Genomic DNA, 9,399 nt, shown 5'->3' with positions numbered 1-9,399 from the left:
CTACAGTTGTGCTTTTCAGGAAAGTCTATGACCTAAAGTCCAGGCACATCAACACATTTAGAGCTCCTTAGTATACAAGAATTGTGTGCGATAGGGGGAAGGGAGGGCTGGAAAAAAGTTCCTTCTTGGCTCCAGATGAACTGGTCGAAGCAGTCTGCCGAGACACACCTGGAGGAATGCACCTCATGACTCAACCTCTGCCAGCAGCAAGTCTCAACAAGACGAGATGATACAATAGGATAAATGCATCACTTTTCATATTGGTGCCATGAAAGGAAGGAAGGAAACGTACCAGGGCAGAGAAAACGAGGGGAAAAAAAGCACCAAAGGAGAAACAGAACTGGACAAACTGAAGTTTAAAAATAACAAACGTAACAAACGGTCACTTTCCCCGAATGACACACACACACACAAAAAAAACATATTTTTCCACTTACTCATTTAGATATTTTGGCTTTTATCTGTTGAGGATCCAGATGTATCAACAATACAATTCAATTGAGGTAAAATATTACATTTGACTGACACAACAGCAATTTGTTTTTCATGAAAACAGTGCCTTAGCTACGTTGATAAACCACAGACCTTACTGTTAATAGTTTGTAGCGGAACAAATGTCTCTTGAAATAGATGTTAATGGTTCCAATAAAAACAAACATAAAAAAATTAACAGACATGTCTGTAGTTATCCCGTCATTGTTTGTGGAAAGACACTTGACTGTTTGAATTTTTTAAAAGTCATTATTTGAACTATTGCTTTGAGCAGCCCAGACGTCATGTATTCACCTCTGTGGTATTGAGACGGTAGCAGACATTTCAGAGGCAGCTAAAATTTTTAAATATCTTCATGGCTCAATACAATAGGGAAGTGAGAAAATATGTATTTTTTGGGAACCAGCTTCTTTTAACTCTCACTATGTCTGCCTTATCGCACGTTGCAGTGTAAACACTGGAATCATTCAGTCAGAGGCTGTATTGACTGACAAATTCCTGCACTGGGTGGGCTCACACGTCAGCGCAGATGAATCAAACTGAGGAGTGGGAGACTCCTCCTCTGCCCCTTTCTAAGTACCAATCAGCCTAAACAATGAGGGCGTTGCTCCTAGCAACAGAGAAATCCAACGACTATTGGGCGAGTGAGCGCTCCGAGAAACACATGGAGAAAAAAATGGAAAAAGGAAGTCTGTAGTCTTTGTTAAAACACTTAACAGCAGAATTAACAAATACTTTTTCCATTGTTCCTCAGGACAGACTCTCTTAAATACTGTTATTATATTTACAGTACCTGCTCAAGATACACTACTGTGTATTGACCACTCTAAATAGTCTTCCCAGGACTTATTCTACAAAACTCAAAACATGAAAATGATTATATTTAATGGAAAATAATATTACCAACTATGCAGCCAAACTGCGCCTCAGTGCTATGAAATATACACATCCTGATATATTAACAACAGTGTTTAAAAAAACTTTATTGCTCTTTCCTGTCTGAGCAATTTAAACGTGAGAACAAGTAGGGACAGTTAACATGCACAATTTATCTTTCAAGCTTGTTGATAAATTACATGGAGTATTCACAGAGAAATACAATAAAAGCAGTCACGAGTGCACATATGAACATCTGAGTGAAGGGAAAAGACAGTACAGTTTGAATGAAAGCACTCTGGGGTTGGGCACTGAGCAGAGGGAAAATCTTACACAGAAAACCACATGTGTTTGTAAAACCGTACTCTCCAAACCATGGGCTGACTCATGCATTTGATCTCAAGGCTAAATCTGAGGCTGCATCGCCCAAACATGGGTTTTTTTCTTTGCAAAAGCTTTAGAGCTTCATCTGTAAATACTCTGAACCCAAACCGACAACTAGCAATACATTCCAGATCGATGTAAATAGCATGGTGAGCTTAATGTTTGTTCAGCGGTCCTCTTGTCATTCAGAATTTCAAATTCTGGACAGTGGACACAGTAAACTAACTCCATTGTAGTTCAGTTTCTGAGCAGACACATGTCTGCTGGCACGTCTTTGAAGAAAGTACCTGTGAAGTGAGGAGAGGCAGCTTTCCTTTCCAAAGTCTTTGTTTCTCAATAAGTCTACATTCTCAGCATCTCAAGATATGGCGACACTGTATGAAGGTGCAGGTGTTTCCGGGGTGCTTTTCAGCTTTAGATTGTTTGATTCCATCAAGGAGCTTCCACTGGACAATGTGTTGGTCATAACGTGGTGAGAGCGATGGACCGTGGTGAAACACTCCCGGCAGCGTTTGCCAATCAGGTAGAGGATTTCAAAAATGGAGAGGAGGATGCAGGCCAGGCTGGTGACCACCATGAAGATGGTGAAGATTCTTTTCTCAGTGGGCCGAGCGATGAAGCAGTCCACCTTGTTGGGACAGGGCTTCTGCTCACACTTGATGAGTGAGGGGAAGTCGTAGCCCTCGTAGATGTGGTAGAGGAGGTAGACGAAAGTGGCGTCCACAGCTATTTTGAAGAACAGAGTGAGGACGTAGGTCCACCACAGACCTCCACGCTTCTTGCCAGTGTTCTGGTAAAGACGGTGGCAGTTCTCACCATACTTGAGCCGGTGTTTCCGCTCCCGGTCCTCCCTGTAGGCCACGTGCATCACCACCAGGAGTGAGGGGCAAGTGACGAAGATGAGCTGCAGGGCCCACAGCCGGACGTGGGAGACGGGGAAGAAGTGGTCGTAGCAGACATTGTGGCACCCAGGCTGAGCTGTGTTGCATTTAAAGTCCTTCTGTTCATCACCCCATACCTTCTCTGCTGCCACCACAAACACCATCACCCTGAAGAGGAAAACGATTGAGAGCCACACTCGGCCGAAGGCTGTGGAGTACTTGTTCACCCCACTGAGGAGGCCCTGGAGGAATGCCCAGTTCATGACGAGGTTTGTTCACAGTCTGTGTTCTCTTCCTGCTGAGGGAAGACAGACGAGACTTTTTCAGCTGAAATGGCACAGACAAACCTCAGGTACTGACGAGCCTAAAATAAAAAGAAAACAGTTACATCACAGATAGCCTATAAACACAGGCAAAAACAACAGAACAACAAAGGGGGAAACGGATCTATGAAAGTCGTGTGTTACATCTCTTTAAAGAAAAACATAAACGGAGTAAGTGTCAAATTACCACCAAATTGCCTCCAAATTTCCATTAAACATGACAGTTTTTGCTCATGTATACGGGTCTTTTTTTTCTGAATTGTCGCTTTACTAAAGTAAAGGAAGGCAGCTTTGACTCAGATCAGCCATTCACTTCCCAACGCCTCCCGTAAACACTTTCAAGTTTTTACATTCCGTGCGCAATTGCGCGTATCCAAGTCTTTAAAACTTACTACATGAGGTAAACACGAACACGATCGCGTCACTATAAGCTTCAGAACTTTACATATGAAATTTAGTACTCACAGTTTAAACGCTGTTGTTGCGGTTCAGTGTCGGGGCAGAGGAGCAGACTTTGGATGAAGCTCACCGAGGAGATCTCAGTAGATTTCTCAACAGGACGGGAGTGGAGTGGGAGGAGTCGGTTGCCTTCATATGTCTTCACATCACTAAACCTGCTCAGGTGCGGCATCTACACCCCCACAAAATACTTGTTTGACCAATTAGGTGAAGAGAACGTTTTATTTACATTTTTTCAACTTTGTAGAAATTAAGTAAAATGAGGTCAAACAGGCTTAAATTAATGTTCACCATTTACAGGAAACCCATTAAATCTACATATTTTAGCAATATAACCTACAGTGAGGCAGTTTAACACTACCTCTGGTTTTTTTGTCCATACTACCTCACACAGACATCGTGAAATTAACTTTCCAAAAGTAAGAATATGTTTTATAAATATGTATTTACTATGCAACTACAAAGGGGAAGGCAACCATCTGCACATCAATGTGACATTTAAATTATACAAAGTAACAGGCATCAAGCTTCAGACTCTTTATTAAAAAAGGTGTTTATTGAAATATTTACATGGCAGAAGATTTGACTTCAAGGTGAAAAAGACCATGAACACACTCATGCTCTCAGACATACACTGCCTCCATACACACATACAAAAAAACGGCGCATTTATTTATTTTGTTTATACATATTCTCCACAGTCTGAGATGATGACTTTCTGCTTCGGCTTGCCGTCTTTTGTTCCCTGAGCCTGTAGAAAGAAAACAGTGGAAAAAAAAAATCTGTGTAAAAGTGACCAGAGTGATGCACCATCAACCTTTCTGTGTGGTTAGAATAAATAACATTTCCACTATATGTATAATCTAGATTACTTTTCTGAAAGTATTGTTTGAAATAACAATTAAAATTACACTTATTTGATCATATTTTTTTGCAACTTACGGTAAAACAAAATTAGTACTTTAAATATGTTCATTTAGTCTCTAAATATTAATAATAGAATTAACTTCCCATCAGTAAACAAACAGATTCTTCTACTAATTTTTCACCAATTCACATGTAACAGATAAAGTGAAAAGCAAAAAGCAATGTATATATAATTCAGAATTGATTGGGAATTATTTAAAAATGTTAATGAGAGCATTTTTTGGCTGTGAGTGATGTTAAGGCATAACTGACCTAATTATGAGTGAATTCATTTGTTGTGAAAGTGAAGCCTGTGATTATCATATATATCATATTTTTTAAAACATGAGTTTTCTGGCTCAGTAGGCCCATCTATCCCTTACCTCCATTGCACGAAGCACATCCATCCCCTCCACCAGCTCTCCAAACACCACATGTTTGCCATCCAACCAGTCCGTTTTGTCAGTGGTGAGGAAGAACTGAGAGCCATTAGTATTTGGCCCAGAGTTGGCCATGGAGAGCTGCCCTGTGTAAACGAGAGGCATAGTTTGGCCAGTTACAAACAGGATCCGCTAGTAAACACAAATCACGAAGCTTACAGTGCCTTTTAACAAACAGATCTTTAGAGTGCTCTTCACCTGGAGCGGTGTGTTTCAGGACAAAGTTTTCGTCGTCGAACTTCCGACCGTAGATGGACTTGCCGCCGGTGCCGTTGTGGTTGGTGAAGTCACCTCCTTGGCACATAAACTGAGGAATGATGCGGTGAAAGCTGCTGCCTTTGTAGCCGAAGCCCTTTTCATGTGTGCACAAACAACGGAAGTTCTCTATGCAAAATGTAAGAAGACGTGCCAGTGTCACTGTTTGCCAACTTTGATTTTCATTTTTACAGGAGAATGCTTTAAGTAGACACTTGTGGTTATTTATAAACAAACTTAGTAATGTGCACCGACAGTACATATTTTAGACAAAGATGTGATGGTGAACATTATACAGACCTGCTGTCATGGGAACGATGTCAGCCCGGAGGAGGAAGCGTAGTCTCCCTGCTGGCTTGTTGCCGATCTTGATATCCATGTAGACCTGGGGATTAACTCTCCCCTTTTTAGCCGGGGGTTCAGCCTGCAAAAACAAATCATACTCAAGTCACTTATTATAACACAGTTAAGAGTCAGATTTCATATCTGAGATCAGACATGCCATCACACACTAGAAGGAATGCCATCTCACTTCTTGTGCAGCGGTGTTGGGCGTTTCTCCTGCTGCCGTTTCCTCCTCACCCTCTTCTGTGGTCTTCCCTGAGAACTTCTTCAGCCAGTCATCATCCGACCACACTGAGGGAAAGAGAAAGCTAAAATCAGAACCCAGGGTTTAAATCACAGTCCAGGCAAAGCCATCAATTAACATGCTCTCATCAATCACCTGGTCGAGAAGAACCTTCTTTGATTCTCATGGGCTTGGCGATGTTTACCCGGATAGTCCGTCCAAAAAGCTCAGACTCATTCTGGTAAACAAACAGAGCAATAACAAACATCAACACGGAAACAAGAAGCTAAATTCTTGGATCTTCTAAGTAAACTCGCCGCAATTAGGTCTTAGAGACTTTACTGACAAGCTTGTGCAACAATGTGATCCACTTACCATGTTATCAATGGCTGCTGCAGCATCCTGCAGATGAAGATAAAGGGCATAGAGAAAGTAGATTATGCACACAAATATTTATCATGACAGGCTATATACCATAATTAAATATGTTAACATTAACTTTGTTAATCAGTTTCATCGTTGCATGTCACAAAATGCAGTTAAACTCATACAGGGCTGTAACTAAGGATCATTTTCATTATCGATTAATCTGCTAAATTATTTTCTCAATTGAAAAATGGCCATTAGAACTTCTTAGAGCCCAAAGTGACGTCTTTAAATGTCTCCTTTCATCCAATCAACAGTCCGAAACAGAGATATTCAGTTAACCATCATATATGACACATTTGAAAGTTTCAAATCGTAATAATAATTACGATAATTTTCTATTGATCAACTAATCAGTTAAACTGATTATCTGTCAGTTAATCGACTAACTGTTGCAGTTCTAAACTCATAGCTCAGCTAAGATGCATTCACCCTTCAACAATGCAACGACAGATGTCTAAAATGAACTGATTATGAGTCTAAATATGATCTCATTCATGTTAAAGGCATCATAAAATAAAAAATGCTGTTGCAGACATACCTCTACCAGCTCAAACTCAATGAACGCAAATCCTCTGTGCTTTTCTGAAAATTGAACACAAGACACAATGATACAGCTTCATCTTTATCTTACCCACAGTGTTTCATGTTACACAGAAACACAAAACTCCTGCCTTTACCTGTTTCATAGTCTAACGGTATCTGGATGTCTGTGATGTCTCCAAACGGGATAAAAGCTGCGTGTAACACCTTCTCGTCCACCTCCTCTGCCAGACCACCTGACAAGAAAGACATAGTGCTGAGAATAAGCTGATGAACACTAAAAAACTAACCCGACAATCAACAATATTTGTCTGATTCAGAGCTATGAAGCAGGTGTTGTCGTGTTGCGTTCAAGAATCATGAAGCCCCAGATTCCTTTAAGTCCCCCTCCACTCAAAATCAGGTGAAGTCAGCTCAGTTTTATTTATATAGCGCAAAATCACAACAGAAGTTGCCCACCTAGAGCCCAGAACAACAATAATGACAGCTTCTGTTTATTCAATTGGATGTTTGTGCTTAATTGTGCAGAATGATATACAGACAGGTGACAAATTAAAGGAAAAACTGGTACAGGTCTGAATGCTTGACCCCTACAGTGAGGGGATCCTGTGGCTCTGTTATGCATTTTGCTGGTATGGTTTGGGTCCACTTGTCCCCTTAGAGGGAAGGGTTACTGCAAATGAATACAAAGTTGTTGTGATCACCTTTATCCTATGAAACATTTCTATCCTGATGGGAGTGGTCTCTTCCAGGATGACAATGCCCCCATTCATAGGGCACGAGGGGTCACTGAATGGTTTGATGAGTATGAAAATGATGTGAATCATATGCTATGACCTTCACAGTCACCAGATCTCAACGCAACTGAACACCTACAGGAGATTTTGGACCGGCGTGTTAGGCAGCGCTCTCCACTACCATCATCAAAACACCAAATGAGGAAATATATTTTGCAAGAACGGTGTTCATCCCTCTAGTGCAGTTCAGAGATGTGCAGAATCAATGCCAAGGCGCACTGAAGCTGTTTTGGCAGCACGTGGTGGCCCAACACCTTACTGAGACACTTTATGTTGGTTTTTCTTTTAACTTGTCACCCTTCTGTGTGTGCAAACTTTGACATTAGAAGGCTGTTTGCACGTTAATCTGCTGAAAGTGGAAAGTTACTCTGTGCTCACTGAAAATCACATTTATGGAGTGAGCCTATGAGCATGATTGATGACATCACAAATAGTTTGGAAGCTGATCCTGGTCCAATATTCAATTTACACAAGTGTGATGTGGAAACTTGAAGCCTCCAGTGCACAAACACTGAGAATGGACTTTACACTGAAGAAGGAGACATCTTGTGTCCAACTTCTGAAATGATTCATAGATTCTGGATTTTTTAATGAGAGAGAATGAGGAGATGTCACTTAAAGGATTTTAATGTCGTAATTATATTTTTTTGTGAAAAAACCACACCAGACACATTATTGTTCCACGCTGAGTATTTTTATATGACTTAATACATGTCTGGAAGGAATCTTTAACTTCTCCAGCTGACGGTATTAAAGTTATTTGTTGTTTTGTTTAATTTCCAAACAGTTAATTACACAACCTGACGCAATGCGACGTACACATGACGTTCTTTAAAATCACTTAAGTATAGAATAGTTTCTCTGTTATTTTTTGAGCCGGTCTCTGTATCTCATGTGTTTTTTTTCGTGTTATGAACACTTCACACATGTTTAGTTGTGTCTAAGTTCCTTCTTTATAAACTCATGTTGCAAACGCGTTAGCTAGATATGCTGAAACAATAGACATTTGTAACAATTACTATTAACTTACCGACATACAGCACTCGTTTACTGGCAGCCATGTTGGAAGTAACCCTTCAACTTTGACCGCAGCAGCTCGTCGTTGGCGGAAACTAAAGCCCGCCTCTCTGCTTTACTCCTCTGCAGCGCCCCCTGTCGGACTAATCCTGCAGCAGCCACCATCACTCACATTTCAACATTTAAAGTTCATTTTCAGTCAATCTGAACTCTTAATTAAACTCTTAATAAATCATCTTAATTAACAGTGCTGCTCTTTTATCTTTATGTCTTTTTATCTGACCTTTAACTCAATGTGGCACAGATGCTTTTCAGGAATTTGCTTTAATTCTGGGAAAGTTCTTCATACCTGCACATGCTTCCAGCAGGTTCTGTGTTTTCTTGCTCCACTGATTTGCAACTTTCTCTATACACAAGCTCTTAAACTGCATTATTTTTTTCCTTTCACTGACCATGTATCCTGTCTGGTTGTCATTTCCCATGTTGGCTAATGCAGCACAACTTAAGAATGACAGTTTGAGCATAAATTTAACGTGTATAATTTTATTTTTATTGCAACATGACATTATGTGTATTTACACAATTTGTATGCAATGTATTGTGTATCACTGATGATTTTAGAGCTTAATATCAAAACATGCAGAAGTCACAGATCTCATTGTTCTGTAGCTGTGACCCTCTGTTGTAATTTCAAGGCAATAAAGTCACGTGACTATGTTTCTATGCCATTGCTGAGCGACATTTATCTCTAATTTACAATTTGATAGAAGAAAAATCTGTCCTGACTTTTTTGTCTTTAGTGCATCATACATGTCAACAATCATCTGGCCAAAGAGGGAATAAATGATATGAATTTAGCCCCAAGGCACATCTGATCTTCATCATTATATTGCTTGTGCTTCCCCTGTAGCACCCCGACTCTTCCCCTGAACCTGCTTTGGCCTTGTCTACCAAACTGAGTTATGCTTTTTGCTTTTTGCTACTGCATTTGAAAATGTCTGTGCACACCACTGACTGTTTATTAGATACACA

The 9,399-nt window shown here is 40.3% G+C and overlaps 2 protein-coding genes across 4 annotated transcripts; both read right to left on the bottom strand.

Moving 5' to 3' along the window:
• Window positions 1–433: 433 nt before the first annotated feature.
• LOC122997884 (gap junction beta-4 protein-like) lies at window positions 434–3,569 on the bottom strand. 3 transcript variants are annotated; one of them, XM_044374202.1, is made up of 2 exons: window positions 3,422–3,569; window positions 434–2,931 (listed from the first exon to the last, which is right to left on the bottom strand). In XM_044374202.1, the coding sequence occupies exon 2, from the start codon at window positions 2,894–2,896 to the stop codon at window positions 2,111–2,113; it is 786 nt and encodes a 261-aa protein (XP_044230137.1). In that variant the 5' UTR covers window positions 2,897–2,931; window positions 3,422–3,569; the 3' UTR covers window positions 434–2,110. The 3 variants fall into 3 exon arrangements, with proteins under 3 accessions (XP_044230137.1, XP_044230136.1, XP_044230139.1); XM_044374201.1 differs by having other exon boundaries at window positions 434–2,997; window positions 3,422–3,568; XM_044374204.1 differs by having other exon boundaries at window positions 434–2,928; window positions 3,422–3,568.
• A 368-nt stretch (window positions 3,570–3,937) lies between these two features.
• On the bottom strand, window positions 3,938–8,485 carry ppie (peptidylprolyl isomerase E (cyclophilin E)). Its single transcript, XM_044374199.1, has 10 exons — window positions 8,381–8,485; window positions 6,691–6,789; window positions 6,552–6,595; window positions 5,960–5,986; window positions 5,741–5,822; window positions 5,549–5,652; window positions 5,317–5,440; window positions 4,960–5,145; window positions 4,705–4,847; window positions 3,938–4,166 (listed from the first exon to the last, which is right to left on the bottom strand). Exons 1-10 carry the CDS (start codon window positions 8,409–8,411, stop codon window positions 4,098–4,100), a joined length of 909 nt encoding a protein of 302 aa, XP_044230134.1. The 5' UTR covers window positions 8,412–8,485; the 3' UTR covers window positions 3,938–4,097.
• Between the last annotated feature and the right edge of the window lie 914 nt (window positions 8,486–9,399).

Source organism: Thunnus albacares, chromosome 15, assembly GCF_914725855.1.
Source record: "Thunnus albacares chromosome 15, fThuAlb1.1, whole genome shotgun sequence".
Taxonomy (NCBI): Eukaryota; Metazoa; Chordata; class Actinopteri; order Scombriformes; family Scombridae; genus Thunnus; species Thunnus albacares.
This window is presented reverse-complemented; position numbering and strand designations above follow the sequence as displayed.

Bases quoted from the DNA above. Each gene is read 5' to 3' on its own strand.
- LOC122997884 (XM_044374202.1), bottom strand. From the start codon at position 2,896: ATGAACTGGGCATTCCTCCAGGGCCTCCTCAGTGGGGTGAACAAGTAC.
- ppie (XM_044374199.1), bottom strand. From the start codon at position 8,411: ATGGCTGCCAGTAAACGAGTGCTGTATGTCG. The intron at 6,790-8,380 runs GTAAGTTAATAG...CTTTCTTGTCAG, and splicing joins TAAACGAGTGCTGTATGTCG to GTGGTCTGGCAGAGGAGGTG. The intron at 5,823-5,959 runs GTAAGTGGATCA...TTTGTTTACCAG, and splicing joins CAGCAGCCATTGATAACATG to AATGAGTCTGAGCTTTTTGG.